This window comes from Lynx rufus, unplaced genomic scaffold, assembly GCF_022079265.1.
Source record: "Lynx rufus isolate CCGP_SWC_20201006 ecotype Redwood Valley unplaced genomic scaffold, mLynRuf1.p SCAF_12, whole genome shotgun sequence".
Classification (NCBI taxonomy): Eukaryota; Metazoa; Chordata; class Mammalia; order Carnivora; family Felidae; genus Lynx; species Lynx rufus.
Genome location: NW_025814826.1, coordinates 39,496,738 through 39,513,217, shown reverse-complemented (window position 1 = coordinate 39,513,217; position 16,480 = coordinate 39,496,738). Strand labels below are relative to the sequence as shown.

General features: G+C 39.0%; 1 protein-coding gene across 1 annotated transcript in view; it reads right to left on the bottom strand.

Annotated features, from left to right (window-relative positions):
- Positions 1–804: 804 nt before the first annotated feature.
- Positions 805–16,480, bottom strand: part of TRHR (thyrotropin releasing hormone receptor) — a 44,033-nt gene continuing 28,357 nt past the window's right edge. The window contains exon 2 of the mRNA XM_047073792.1: positions 805–1,212. Within this exon, the coding sequence (XP_046929748.1) occupies positions 805–1,212 (408 nt within the window). The remainder of the gene's footprint in view (positions 1,213–16,480) is intronic.

The window sequence follows — 16,480 nt, the reverse complement described above, 5'->3', positions numbered from 1 at the left end:
GATGACATCTACTTTATAAGACATAAAAATCTTCCAGGGGATGAAAGGTGCAGCATAGGGAAGATAGTCGATCCTATTGTAATAGTGTTGTACGGGGACAGATGGTAGCTACGTTTCTGGTGAGCACAGCATAACATATCCAGCTGTCAAATCACTATGTTTTACACCTGAAACTAATGTAACACTGTGTGCCAGCTGTACTTGAATTAAAAAAAATCATCTCAGAATTTTATAAGCATTATGACATTTGTTTTTGTTTTTCATATAGTGAACATATTTGTCTGAAATCTCATTTTTACTCAATAAACAATTTTTTTCTATTTTCCCCTGTAGTTTCAGAGATGCATGAAATAGCACTGTACTTTGTTAAAATGAAATGTTAAATGCAAACATTTAAACACTTACATGTTGCAAATTACCAAATGGACAAGTAATTTGGGGGAGTTTGAGAAATTACATTTATTATGAATAATGTTAAATCGATGTCTAGATTTTATCTAAACTTCACAGCCCCAGGAAATATAGTGAGTTTCTCAAATTAAATGGAAAGAGCTTCACTTTCAGTTTCTACCATTTGGCTCTTTCACAAATCTGCTTCATTTTTTGTGAAACATTTTTGTGATACTAGAAGGAAAATATGAATCATTCTCATGTGTTAAAGTATCTTGGGCCAGGATTTATTAGAACGTTGGCAAAGACTTTATCTGCTCTGTCTTCACGTACAAGTATTGGCTGTTTCCTCTTGGGCTGATAACGGCACAGATTCTCATTTACTTTGTAGTTCATTTTCTTCTTATTCATGAATCAGCTTTGATTAAAGGTTATTTCAGAAGCCAAGCAGGTATCATCAAAAGACACTTTTGTGGCAGACAAATAAGTGTCAGTGACAGTGATATCATCAAGCTCTGTGCTGAAATGATCTGACTCCTTGATGACACTGTAATTTAGGGCCACACTGTAGTTAGCGGGTTTCTCCACTGGCTTCTGTTTGCAGTTGCAGAGCTTTCTGAAGGCTGCACGGAATTTCTGGGACATGAGATTGTAAATCACTGGGTTGATGGCACTGTTGAGATAAATGCAAATTCTGCAAAAGAGCAAGAACCAATTTTCTTGGAAAGGGCTGGAGAGAAACGAGTTGACAACGACAAGAGTCCTGTAGGGCATCCATAAAAGGGCAAACAGAATTACAACCACTGCCAGCATCTTGGTGACCTATGGAGAAATAAAGAGAAATGCACTGCAAACACAAATGAAAACAGAACAAACAAATGAAAATAAAAACAACTCCCTCCCCCCACCCCCCTGCAATTATTTCCCAAGATGTAGTCTGAGACAAGGACTTAAATGCAGGTGGTTTATTTGTGAGATCATCCCAGGAAACAGGATTAAGGGTAAAAAAAGAATGTGATGGAAGAGGAAAGCTAAGATGGGGTGATGGCTCCCACTGTGCATTTCAGGATTATCTGTCCAGGGAAAGAGAGGCCCTGGCATCTGTCCACTGGCTGCCATCTCCCTTTTGTTGAGGAGTGCCCTTAGGGGCTTTAACTGGTCCATACATTCAGAATTCTCCTGCTTGGAAACTCCTGGGGGCTTTAGAAAGAAACTTGAGGCAGAGAAGCTAGACAGGGGACAGTGAACACCAGAAACAGGATGCTCTCTGCAAATCCACTATAACAATGGCTGCAATCAGAGTCCAGCTGAGAGAATGTGACACAGGCCACCATAAATGTCTGTGACAAGTGTTGGGAAACCTAGGGCCTAACCCCATCTTTACTTACCTTATATATGGCCCTGAGAAATGATTTTAACCTTATAGCTTGTCTGCAAAATGGAGCCAGTATTGCTCCCTTAAATCCAAGGAGGAACGTAATAGTTTGAAAAGGAGAAAATGTCTTTTTAGAAAGCCAATGGTTATTGAATGTCTACTATGTGCCAGACACTAGACTAACTGCTTTGCATATGTCACTACATTTAAAAAGCTGAAAACACAGGGTGCCTTGGTGGTGCAGTCAGTTAAGCCTCTGACTCTTGATTGTGGCTCAGGTCATGAACTCACAATCATGGGACTGAGTCCTGTGTTGGGCTCCCCACTGGGTATGAAGTCTGCTTAAGATTCTCTCTCCCATGCTTGCTCACGCACATGCTTTCTCTCTCTCAAAAACAAACAAAAAACCCACATTTAAAAAAAGAGCTGAAAACCTTCCAAAATATGTATGGCATCTTCCATTTTTCAAGTTAGAAAACTAACGTGTAGGTGCTGGTGAGTACTTTGGCAGAAATGGCAGAGTCTTAGAGTTGGGATCAGAATCTAAGTCAGCCCAGATCCAAAGTTTTGCCCTTCTCAATGCACAACTTTCCTTCAGCGTAAAGGGAGATGCAAGATGGAGAAAATAAACTTTGAAATTTTACGTGGAGCTGACCCTACTCCTAAGAACAGCAATGCACAGGAGCTAGGACAATAGGTAGGATGGACTTGATATCCAAGATTGCCCAGGGACAAGATTACCAAAGAGCATCGTTTAGAAGATTCTTCTCTCACCTTCATGCTCGGTGAGCAGCTGGGGCTTGACCTGGACCCAGAGTTAGGTCATTTGGCTTTGTCTATATTAAGTGGTTTTAAGACCTTAATGAAATCATTCATCTGTACTTCCATTTCTCTATCTGAAAATATGCCTGATCATAGTGTTTCACTTACGTCATAGAGATATTGAGAAAATAAAATTTAAAAATAATGAACATGTTAAGGGCTTTGGAACTCTAAACCACTATGAAAATGCTATCCTTTGATTAGTGACGGTATAAAGACGACACAATATTTCAATTCTGTGAAGGGCATATTAAAATTGTAGCTGTGGTTATCTTTTGGGTGGGGAAGGTAATTGATTGCTCTTCTTCTAAAGCAACACTTTACACATTTAAAAATAAGTTTTCAGGGGTGCCTGGCTGGCTCAGTTGGTGAAGCATGTGACTGATGATTTCGAGGTTGTAGATTTGAGCCCCATGCTGGGTGTAGAGATTACTGAAAAATAAGAAAAATCTTTAAATAAATAAATAAGTACATACATACATAATTTTCAGTTATTTTTAGTCTCTCACAGAGTTTGAGAATTTTCAGCTTCCTTGGCCCAGACCTTCCAGATGTTCTGAGCTTGAAAACTACCCCAAATGGAAGGAACTGATTCTTCCCTCCTCATCCCTCCAGACTTCCCAGCTGTTTTACTGAAGTTAATATCAGCAGCCTCTATCTTGTTCTAGCATCGAGGGGAATCCTGTTTTCAGAGAGGGCTTTTTAAAGTTCTTTAGTGTAGAAATAAAGATTCTGCATCTAGACATCTACTCTGTCATCAGTATCTACTATAAAGTCATCTCCCTACCTTGTAATAGAATCTATACCTGGTAATAGAATCCATCAGGGTCTCCTGAGTTGGAATACCTCCTTTTATCTCTAGCACTTAAAAAAAATTTTTTTTAACATTTATTCATTTTTGAAAGAAAGAGACAGAGTGTGAATGGGGAAGGGGCAGAGAGGGAGACACAGAATTCAAAGCAGGCTCCAGGCTCCAAGCTGTCAGCACGGAGCCCGATGTGAGGCTAGAACTCACAGACCGTAAGATCATGATCTGAGCCAAAGTCGGCCCCCCAACCGACTGAGCCACCAGGTGCCCCTATCCCTAGCACTTTTAACCTTCTGACACTGGGGCTCTGTTTCACTCTTAGCCATATCTCTTTTGCCTCAGCTAGGAATTCCCCTTGCATCCTACATTGTGGAAGTAGATACTTTCTTGCTGTTATTCTTTCCAGATCTATAGCAACTGTCTCTTTCCTTGACTCTCCAAATATAATCTATGGCTACAAATAGCCTTTGTCTGTCTGTCTTTCTTTCTTTCTTTCTTTCTTTCTTTCTTTCTTTCTTTCTTTCTTTCTGTTTCTTTCTTCCTTCCTCTCTATTTCTTTCTTTCTTTCTTTCTTTCTTTCTTTCTTTCTTTCTTTCTTTCTTTCTTTCTTTCTTAAACCATTACAATCTCTTTTTGAACAACTCCTACTACTTCCTTGCAGTGATACCTATGCTATCCACCTCCTCTCAGGTTCCTGTTTCCTCCCTTCTAGGGCCATCTTATCACTTTCTTGAAGCTCTCCCTGCCCTCCAAGAATGGTCCCATGTCCCCTCTTCTGCTTCACTCATTGTACCCTGAGCTTCTCTTCAGACTCAGTGCACAGAGTTAACACTTCATATTTTGCTCGCTGTGGGTAGAGAAGTTGTTCCATGAGATGGTGTAATTTTCACATTGGTTCATATAATACCAAGTAAAATATTCCAGAGATTCTGACTTCTTTCAGAGATAAGAAGGATTTACTCAGTCAAGAGGTTAACTGAAGCCTAATGTTTTTCTAAGAAGATTTTTAAGATTATAAGTAAATACTTTAATTGGTCCTAGGAAATCACTTAATCCAGTGATTAAGTATTCTGCGCTTCAGAGGGAGCTACAGTAATTATCATCTTTGTCATCACCATCCCTGCCTTTGTCTTCTCTCTAGTACTCCAGGTTCTCTGACATCAGGTCACTGCTTCACACTCATTAACATCTTCCCACTCCTTGCCAAGGACTCAGCATTGGATATTTGAATCTGTGCTTCCTGAACGATGAGATTGGTACCATCACATTTAAGTTCGTTATGATGGCTCATCATAAAGGTACGTAAACATTATCTTATTTAATGCTTATAATAACTCCATGTGTAAGCTAGTGTTAGCTCCATTTTGCATATTGGGAAACTGGGGTTTAAAGAATCTGTGTGATTTGTCTAAGGACACTACATGAGTAGTGAGTGACAAAGTTGTGACTCAACCTAAGTCTACTTAAGCCAAAACCCACGCTCCTTCCTTTATACTTTGCACTCTCTCTCTCTCTCTCTCTCTCTCTCTCTCTCTGAAAGTCTTTTGCATTTCCAACTATGAGATTTCTACTGGGTTATCCCCATTCTGGTCACTTAAACCTTTAAGTTCTTCTAAGTATAAATCCAACATACTTATTGCTGTTAAATTTCCAACTTAAAGGTTGAATTTCATCTGCCTTTGTGTTTTTCTCTACAATTGTCAGGTGAAACATTGAACCCACATTTAATAACTACCTACCTGTTTTCACTTAATGTCACTGAGGGAGCATTGTTTTTAAGAAAAGCAACATGTTTCAAGGTTAATATTTCTGCCATATGCTTCCACAGTTCCCCAGGAAAACTTTGACATCACTACCAAAACTTTTTATTGCAATGAGCTATATCTGTCCACTTCTCCAATATATGGTAGTCTTCTTCAGGGCATGGGTAAGTTTATTAATTTCTTTGTCCTCAGGGATTTAGTACAGTGTGTGACATAAGATAGCCCCCAGTAAATGCTGAATAAATTCAGGCATGGAAAGAATTATTTCAAAATATAGCCATGATCCTTTTCTGGATTGTAATTCTCTAACATATTGTTAGGGGATTTTTGCAAACATTTGACTTTGTAATATTAAAAAATCTGTTTTAAGTGGAGATTGGTTAATTAATAAAATGAGTTCTAAATACATTTCAGTTTTTGTTGAAATAAATATATTTTTAAAAATGTAAGGAAGTATGGAGTGAAATATGTTTCTAAAATTGATGAAGTGGAAAATACATCTCCAGTGGGATAATAGAGAATACATTTAACTCCACTTGTAATTATTTTTAGTTAATTCCCAGAATTTTTTATTGCATTTAATCACTTTCTAAAATATTCATAAGTTTTTAGTGTAACCATAGCTTGGATTTTAACAGCTCTTATTCAGTATAGAAGCAAACACCTAGGAAAAAATGTCCTGGTGTTTGTCTTTCATACCCAATTATTTCACTGTGGTTGTTGAAGTTTTATTTTTGTTGCTATTCCTTATCTCAAATAAAGTGACAAATATGCAAATTTGAAAATATCTTTGGGCCATTGTTTTTAAGCATTGACATTTTTGCTAGGGCAATGTATGGGATATGTGATAAGGTGAAAGATTGCTTCTTTACAAACCTCTGTACCAGAATGTGAAGGTCCTTGAGAAACAGTAGGACACAATCTTCAGGGAAAAGGATTTCACAACATACTTTTGATTGGGAAGGAATTTATCCATTCATTTAGGAGATTCATTTGCATCCCTACTGGGTGCCAGTCAATGTCCTGGCTCTTGAGGATTTGACGGTGGTCCAGAGAGACCTTGCCAACGGCTTCATGTACCTTATAATCTGATGGGCAGATAAAATACATTGTGATGAATCCTAAGACAGAGAAAAGTTTTGGTTCTATGAGAGTACCTGATCTGGAATTGAGGTTGAGTGGTGGTTTGTGACGGTTTTCTGGTCTCAGTGACATCTAAGCCAAAATCTGGAGGTAAAGAGAGGTAGGAAGAGTGTTCCTGAAGACACTGGATGTGTATGGTAACCTGGAGGCATGAGATAGCGGGGCATATCATGGGGGCCCGAAGTGATTTAGTATGCAAGGCCCAATTGCAGATCACGTGACTAAATGGAGCTCTCTCTCTCTCTCTTCCTCTAGGAAGATTTACAAAAAGCCATTATTTTTTTTAAATTTTTTTTTTTTCAACGTTTATTTATTTTTGGGACAGAGAGAGACATAGCATGAACGGGGGAGGGGCAGAGAGAGAGGGAGACACAGAATCGGAAACAGGCTCCAGGCTCTGAGCCATCAGCCCAGAGCCTGATGCGGGGCTCGAACTCACGGACCGCGAGATCGTGACCTGGCTGAAGTCGGACGCTTAACCGACTGCGCCACCCAGGCGCCCCCAAAAAGCCATTATTTTTATTACATTACAAAAGCTATCAGTTTTCTCTGATGAGGTGCTGTCACACTGTGGGGTGCCTGGCCTTCCATGGCTAGGCCAGAAGGAGAGATGGAGCTGCCAAAGGAGACACGGTGGTGAGTTCTGCAAATGTCAGCTCCATGAAGCCCCATTAGTCAATGAGGAGGTAGGCAGCCATTTTTGCACAATATACTGAGGGCAAGAAAAGGAAGCTGGAAAAGTCAATCGATTAAAACATAGTGTTTGGAGAGAGAGGGATTGCATACAGAGATGGTTGAGGGGAAGAGCAGGGTGGGAACAGGAGGAGCTAAGCAAGGGCCTCTGTCTTTGGCCACCATAGTGAAGGGTTATCTTTCTCATGAGGATCAGCTTGAATATTTTAAATCAAGCCCTTCTAGGGGTGCCTGGGTGGCTCAGTCAGTTAAGCATCTGACTTTTGCTCAGGTCATGATCTCACAGCTCTGTGCTGACAGCTCAGAACCTGGAGCCTGCTTCAGATTCTGTGTCTTCCTTTCCCTCTGCTTCTCTCTGGCTCTCTCTCTCTCCCTCGCTCCCCACCCCCACCTCAAAAATAAATAAACATTAACAAAATTTAAAAAGAAAAATCAAGCCCCACTATTTACACTTTACTTTTCACCGTAATTATGTGGAACAGTGGCATACAGTGTTCATAAAAGAGTTTGGATTCAGTCCTTTTCAACACATCCTTTGTAATCATTATAAAGCCTCTAGATAAAGACTCTAGTAGAGATTTTCTCTTTCTTTCTTTCTTTCTTTCTTTCTTTCTTTCTTTCTTTCTTTCTTTTTCTTTCTTTCTTTCTTTCTTTCTTTCTTTCTTTCTTTCTTTCTTTCTTTCTAATGTGAACTGCACAAATTTCTATCTTCTGACTGTTAAAGTTGAAATTATGGTTCCTTCAGGAAATACTAGTTCAACTCTGCATATATGTGCTGCATGTGAAAAACCAGGCCTTTTGGGTTCTTCATTTCAGCCTGCTAAGGATCCTTGTATTACTAACTACTATCCCATGTACTATGATGTTTACTATAAATTCTAAAACTATTAACTAATGTTTGTATATTGTTTTTTAAAAAAGTGTTAGATTTATGTACGGGAAAGTTGCAAAGATAATGCAGAGTTTCCATATACTTTACACCAAAGTCCCCTGTTATTAATACCTATCATTAACACACCTAAAAGTGTGGTGCATCTGTCACAATTAACAAACCAATATTGATAATTTTTCTATGGAATTAGTTAACTTCATACTTTATTCAAATTTTATTGTTTTTTCCTGGTTCACTTTTTCTGTTCCAGGATCTTGTCCAGGATACCATGTATTTATTAATCATCACATCTCCTTAGGTGCCTTTGAGCAGTGACAGTTTCTCGAACTTTCCTTACTTTTGAGAAGTACCAGTTAGGTATTATATAGACTATCCCTCAATTTGAGTTTGGCTGATATTTTTCTCACACTTAGAATGAAGGTATGGATTTGGGGGAGGAGGGCCATAGAGGTGAACTGTCATTCTCAACACAATACACCAAGGGTGCATGTTATCAGCTTGACTTATGACTAATGTTAACCTCATATTTTGTTTTATTGAGACATAGATTACATATAATTAAATTCACCCACACTTAAAATGTATAGTTCAAGTTTTTAGTATACTCACAGAGTTGTGCAACCATTACCACAACCTAATTTAAAATCTTTTTTTTTAACATTTATTTATTTTTGAGACAGAGAGACAGAGCATGAACAGGGGAGGGGCAGAGAGAGAGGGAGACACAGAATCTGAAAGAGGCTCCAGGCTCTGAGCTGTCAGCACAGAGCCCGACGCGGGGCTTGAACTCACGGACCATGAGATCATGACCTGAGCCGAAGTCAGACGCTTAACCGACCAAGCCACCCAGGCGCCCCACTACAACCTAATTTTAGAACATCTTCATCATTCTGAAAAGAAACCCCGCATCCATTACAAGTCATTCCCACCTTCCCCAGGCCTAGGTTGTCCTAGGCAGCCACTAATATATTTATGTCCCCATAGATTTGCCTATTCTGAACATCTCATATGAATAGAATTAGTCTTTTGTGGTATGAATGGCTTCTTCCACTTAGCATAATGTTTTAAGGTTCATCCACAGTTGGGGCATGTATTAGTACTTTATTTATTTTTATTGCTGAATAATATTCCACCCTATGTATATGCTACATTTTATTTATCTGGTCATGTGGCTGGTTTGCACTTTTTACCTGTAATGAATAATATTGCTATGAACATTTGTGTACAAGTTCTTAATGTGGATATATGTTTTTATATTTCTTGGGTATATACCTTGGAATGGAGCTGCTGGGTTGTATATTGCATTTTAAGTTATAAAGCATTCAAGAATATTAAACATTTAATCATGAGAACAATTCTGAGAGATAATTATTAATATAATACCTGGTGAAAAATACTAATTGACTTTATAGACATATCAGGACTCAACAAAGATACAGAATAAAGAAAGACAAACCTAAAACAGTTGGGATTAGTCTTAGGCTGCTCTTGAAAATTGGAGAACAACAGCAAGACAGAAAAACATGAGTGAGAGAAAATGGATATTTTTGGAGAAGTTTATTATTTATTTATACTTATAAGATTTTCACTTATCAGGTTAGCCTGTTTGGAGTGGGTTCAAGAGATGGTGGAAGAAGTGGATAGTGACTATAAAAATATCTTTTGAGAGTTTTGCTGGAAAAGGACTGGTAATATAGAAGAGTTGCCAGAGAGGGATGCAGAGTCAATCGATTTTTTTCAAAAATAGAAGATATTATATCTTTGTTTACTGAAGGAGCAATCCCATAGAGGGGAAATTTTGTGATCCAGGAGAGAGAAAAAGAAGACAATTGGAAGAACTGTGTTCATGAATAGGGAATAGTACAGGGTGCACAAGTGGTGAGGTTGGCCTCTTCTCAGACATATACATGAAAACACTTTTTTAATATCTTCCCATTTTCTCCTTAGCCACACTCAATCTAAAAGATCAAGATAATGCAGGAGAAAAATGTCACTTTTAAGTCAATACCCTAAATACTGAATAGGGTTGTAATAGCAGCAAATTATTTACTTCCTTGGAATTAATGAAGTACTTTCATTGTCATCAAGTTATTTTGTATTTTTTCCCTATGAAATCTGTAGGACAGGTGTTACTGTTCCCAGTTCATTGAAGAGGGACGGAAATTGAGCTCAGAAAAGTGCAGAAATAAGGTCATACAACTCGTATATACGTATAAAGAGCAAAGCTAGTTATTAGACTACGGTCTTTTGATGCTACAGCTAGTTTTCTTTCTAGATAATTCCAAAAATCAACATGTATAGTGAGTTGAAGACTTCTATTGTTGTAAACAATGTTGATGAAATATTTGGAAAGCATAATATTATTGGCAGGAATCATTGGTAGCCCTAGGATTACGTGTGGTTTTTTGCCCAAAATTGGAGTGCTACATTTAGAAAGTATTGATTAGGGAGAAGACAGTTGTCATAACAAGGCAGATAGGGATCCTTCACACCAATCTACTTCCTAGGGAAAAAAAAAACAAACAATAAAATTTAAAATGAAAAAGTAATTAAATGGAATAAAAAATAAAGTGAACTGAAAACTTCTATTTCAGGGGTCACAGTGCAATTAGCATGTCATTTGTGAAGATCTGGTTACATGGGATTTGGGGACATTTTGATTCGTTATCAGAGATTAGCTTATTAGTCTGCCCAGGAAGTCACAGGGAGTTAATTGATACCTCAGTTCTCTGGAAGATTTTGTTGGAATTCTTGTACTGATTCAGAAAAAATTCTGACTTTTGATTTTATGTTTGATTCAGAAAAATTCTGTGCATGGTCATGGGTCTTGCTATTATCTAGACATTCTTCCTTGGGAGAGAATTGTGGTGGCATAGTCCTGTATGTTAGTGAGTGGCAAAGTGGAGTGGGTACAGAGGAAAGAGTTAGGGTTGGGGTGCAGCGGCTTGGTTTCACAATCCATCTCTGACTCTGAGGAGATTGGGCACATCGTATGACCTATGTCTGAACCTCATTTTCCAGAGCCGGTAAATATGGAATCTATATTTATCTCAAAAGTCTCTCCAGTTCCAACATTCTAAGAAGATATAACTTATATATTATGGTAACATAATATGCAGACATATTTGTGCTCATTTTCACATAACTGGGGGTTATTTGGGGGCTGTAAGGCCAGGCAAAGGGAAATAGTCCCTGGAGCATATGTATCCATCAAAGTGCTGATAAACTATAGGAATAAATTCAATTCCTAAAACAGTGATTGTCAGTCATCATCTTAATTGCTGCATTCACAGGGAGGATTCTCTGAAGTTTCCTGAAGTGCTGAAGAACTTACTAGAATTCATTTTAACTTTCTATAGTTAATTAAGAACAAGGTGCATCTCTAGACCCAAAACCGTGGTCTCCTAACCTTTTATTATTTTCCCTTAAAAAATTTTTTTTAAAAATATTTATTTATTTTTGAGAGACAGAGTATGAGCAGGGGAGAAGCAGAGAGAGAGGGAGACACAGAATGCAAAGCAGGCTCCAGGCTCCAAGCTGTCAGCACAGAGTTGGATGTGAGGCTTGAACTCACGAACTGTGAGATCATGACCTAAGCCGAAGTCGGACGCTCAACTGACTGAGTCACCCAGGCGCCCCTATTATTTTCCCTTTTTAAGTTTATTATAAGTGGGGCACCTGGGTGGCTCAGTCGGTTGAGTGTCCGACTCTGGCTCAGGTCATGATCTTGTGGTTTGTGAGGTCAGGCCCCACATCAGGCTCACTGCTGTCAGTGCAGAGCCTTCTTTGGATCCTATGTTACCGTTTCTCTCTGTCCTTCCCCTGCTTGTGCTTTCTCTCTCTCAAAAATCAATAAACATTAAAAAAAATTTTTTTTCCTTAAAGTTTATTATAAGTGAAATACTGTTGAAAAAATTGAGTTATAGAGAAGTATTGGGACATCACTTTAAGAAGAAAGCCAAATAAGTGAATCCTCTTTAAGGAGTACTGTCAATGTATGTATGTATGTATGTATGTATTATTATCATTATTATTATATTTATTTTTAAGGAATACTGTCAATTTAAAGACTGAAGCTTTGAAAGGAATGCTGAGCCAAAAAATTATTTAATAACAGGTACCAGCGTCCATTTAAACATTTGGCCGAAATTAAGTGGCAGAATATAAAGATTTCAGGGCAATCTTTTTTTTTTTTTAATATATGAAATTTATTATCAAATTGGTTTCCATACAACACCCAGTGCTCATCCCAAAAGGTGTCAGGGCAATCTTAAATACTAGAAAAGCTTTCTTAAAACTAAAACTTTAAACTAGACTTAAACTAAAAGCTTTCATAAAACAAAGCCATGTAAAAAGAGATGACAACCATATCAGTAACTTGTATCTGAAGATATTTACCACTTTTATAATGAATGATCTTCACGAGTGTCATCACAGGTAACTTTAATTTGTGAATCGTACGCTGTTTATTTGTTTTGGATCCCACATTCTATAACACCAACGTTCTGGTTTTGGCTTCATGACCAAAGTAAATCATCAACAAACTTTTATTGGATCTCTAATACATAAAAGGTTGGGAGAGGTCCTTAGTAAATATGCCTGCCACATAATGAGGGCTGAATGTACAGTCGAATCATTACTGAGTAAATACTTATTTTTCTTTAATATTTATTTTTCACATCTGTTAAAATATAATTGAGAAGGCATTTATGGGTTTAGGACTCTTTAAATCAGTAAAGTGCTTTAGTTCCTGTACTTCTGGCTGGAATATTCCCAATTTCAAAAAGCGTACTCCTTCTGGACACATTTTCTTGGTCAATGAATACAAAACCATTAGCTTTAATATTCTAATGCCATTCTTTGAAGAGTAACAATATGTTCTGTGTTTGGATCCTGTCCATGTTCTCCTGCACTGCTGCATTTTAACAAAGTGTTCTGTTACTGGGAATATTTTGCTCTCAGATGGCCTTCAGCAAAGTGATCAATGACCCCTTGCATTTTGTTACATTAATTGAGACAGTTGAGGAATATATTCGATGAGACAATTATATAAATCTGAATTTAGGTAAGTGTCTACACTGATTGGGAGCTCTGGGATTTTCCTCGCCGAGAGTGTTCTGTCTGCTTTGTTTTGACTTGGAGCCTGGCAATACAGTTTTTAAAAGACAGTTATAATCAATGTGGGGTGCTTCATACTAAGGAGTGAGATCATTGGTAAGGTTTAAAAATTGAATGATGGGGCCACCAAAGGGCTTGGAATCAACTCAAAGTCAGTTAAAGTACAATAAAAGTGAATGAAGTCTGAGTGGTGATTCATGGTGGAGAGACCATGGAACGTCAAATCCTGCCTTGTAGATTACTAACAGATTTCTTGGCAAGAAGCCACCTAGGCAGGATAACGCATGGGTTCTTTATTCCACCTGTGAAGTACTATATCTAAACATTCCAATAAGAAGAGTCACTCTAGCTAGAGGTACAAAGTATTTTCTGGGCTCTATTCTGATTAAGAATGTCCATGGAAAATATTAGCAGAGATTCACAGTAGAGAAAGCTTGGTTGTATTTAGTGATGCTTGAGGAAGACGTAGTGATTAAGGGAGAAGAAAGGATTAAGGAAACAAATAGTGGCACAAGATTTTTGAGTATAAATTTGCAAGTGTGGTGTATCCAGTGAAATTGAAAGAAAACTTTCCTCCACAACTGTATAGGTGCTGAGAAAATGGACTTGCCAAGCAGAGCTGTTTTCTGAGTAAGACATTTGTGGAGACAGGAAATTGGGCTCTATACCCCGGGTGGGGGGGTTCATGGGCCAGTGTGGTCATGAGCTGACACTGCCCTTGGTAAGATACCTGAGCATGGCTGAGGGGTGGAGTTATAGAAGGACATACTTCCATGTAGATAGAACACCATGTGACCGTTCCTCTGTGACATCCACAATGCTCCAGAAAATTTACAAAGCATCACCAAATACCAAGTGTGAGGGCACTTCTTATGGGAAACAGAGTTCTGCATCCAAGTCTGATGTGGGATGAACCCTCAAAGCCTGTACTTTCTTTCATGAGCAAAGTTAGAGAGAGGTACAGACATGTGAAGAGTGGAAAAAAGCGATGGAGCACTGAGATGTTCTAGTTAGTGGAACTCGAGTTCAGGGCTAAATTATACCAAAGCCTCTCAGGGTAAGAGAGACACTGAGTAGCTGTAAGCCTCATTTTTTGAGAAATTCTGAGAGTCTCTGTTAGAGGAGCACTGTGCAGTATTTCTTAACATGTTTCAGTATGGAGAGAGGAAAACAGGATGAAAGTGCAAGGCATTCTTTACAAAAAAATTTTTTTAATGTTTATTTTAGAGATAGAGAGACAGACAGAGCATGAACAGGGGAGGGGCAGAGAGAGGGAGGGAGACAGAGAATCTAAAGCAGGCTCCAGGCTCTGAGCTGTCAGCAGAGTCCAACGTGGTGCTCGAACTCACAAGCCGTGAGATCATGACCTGAGCTGAAGTCACTTAACTGACTGCCACCCAGGCGCCCTGAAAGTGGAGGGTATTCTAATCTAGCAATAGGCATTAGCAGGCGAAAGGGGAGTAAGAGCATCCAAATATATGCAATGCCTACTGTGTGCCAGGCAGTGCGCTTGGCATTTTCTTCCTAAAAGCCTGACTTGGTCTGCACTTTACTGGACAAGACTGATGCTTAGAAAGTCATATGCTGATGAATGAAAGCCACACTTTAAGGGCATGTGTATTTCACTGCAAGTCTCCCTATTCTCTTTACTATAAGACCTTGAATTTGGGGAAAATTTTTTTAAAGTTTGCAAAACCAAAAAACAAAACTTGGGTTGAAAGTTGGGAAGTGGTGAAGGCTGTAAGAGAGTGGAGCAGGGAGAATGAAAAATGAATTCCTAGTTCCACCCAAGGGTTTATGCCTCAGCCCCTAACAGTGATTCCATTCCTTCTGTGCCACTAAGTTCTGAGGGAGCATGTTTTTTGAATGTTTCCGATTTAGGGGCTCTTCTGCTAACAGTGGAAAACAGCCCAGGGCTAGGTAGCGTTTGTAGCTAGCCTTGAGGATTTGCTATAAAACTTACAACACTAGCAACTACTGTGGTGTGGAGATTTCAAGGTTGGTTACAGTCTGATAATTGGGAGTGATGAAAGGCTGGCTCCCCTCCTGTTGCTTGTATGTTTTCTTGTTCATAGGATGCTGATGTTTGGAAACATGCTGGGAAGGGGAAAACTCAGCCAGCAGAATTGGGATTCAAATTATAATAACATCTCAATTTAGAAAATAAAATGTCACTCTAAATTCTTTCAGTATGAGCCATACTGGAACAATGCTACAGTTCATCTGCTGTGGGTTGAGTGTGCTATTTAGCTTCTAAATGTTCTTGAACTTCCAGGTAAATTATTGGCGAATGGCTAAGCATGTGGAAAAGCCTGCCCTACTGCCTCGCTTGGGTTTTCTTACCTTTGCTCTCTAGAATGTGTTTAGTTCTTCTGGTCATTTTTCTCTTTGGAACCAGACCTTGGAGATTCTGAATGAGGCATCTTGGCTGGCTCTGAGCTGAGAGTCCAGCAGCAGGCTCTAACACTTCTATGAAGATATCGGTCCTTTCCGAGGGAGCTATTTCCCAATCTCATCTCTCCCCTGTGCTTCCCTGGCCATGCAGCCTGGTGAGGGTTGGCACCATAGACAGTGACACACACACACACACACACACACACACACACACACACACAATCCCTCAGCTCACCCAGCAGGGGATGGGAAATAAATGAGAATATTTTAAAATGTAAAATGTGAATGATGGAGGGGGAGAGAGGTAATCTCTAAATAGAAGTAAAGCTCTCAGGGCTGCCAAAGTTTTAGTGCATATTTAGTTGTCTTGCTCCTAAAGATCTTGGACATAGTACCTCATCATAGGGTTGAGAGCACCTGGAAAGCAGCCACCTTCTTCTCTACCTGTGTCTCTCCTGGGGGAGACCGCCTGTAGCATGCTTGGGCCTGTCAGGAGTTATGGAGCTAATGTTCCAGCTGTCCCAAAAGAAATCACAGAAACAGCCAAATGGGGAAAATACATTTCTTTTCTTCAGCAAATCATAAATTTAGCACCTTTCCTTGATTTTTAGCTCTCTGATGGGCTAAACATGGGACTCAGAATCAGATGATGTGGTTTGAAATGTCAGCTTTACCGATCGTTGCCACTCAAAACTTGCTGAGCCTTGATGTCTAGTTAATAATATATGAGGATTAATTGCAAGGAGGATGTGAAATCACATTGAAACATATACTAGACCTTTCTACTATGAGGTGCTGTTACATCCCTTATCCTGTCTTGAAATGTGCATCCTTGGTAAGGGGTGCTAACTTTATCACTCCTTGTTAGCCTAACAGATTGAGTGGAGCTACTTTGCATTTATCTGATTTTACTGGTTTGATTAAAAACCTACATGAGTCTACAAGGCATATGATGCAAACCACAGCATGCTGGGCCTAAGCTATGATGCCCACGCTTTTATCACAGATTATTAAATCATTAGAGTTTGTTTTCAATGGTCTTGTCCAGGTTGTGTTAGTATAGTAGTTGAGGGAACAGGCTG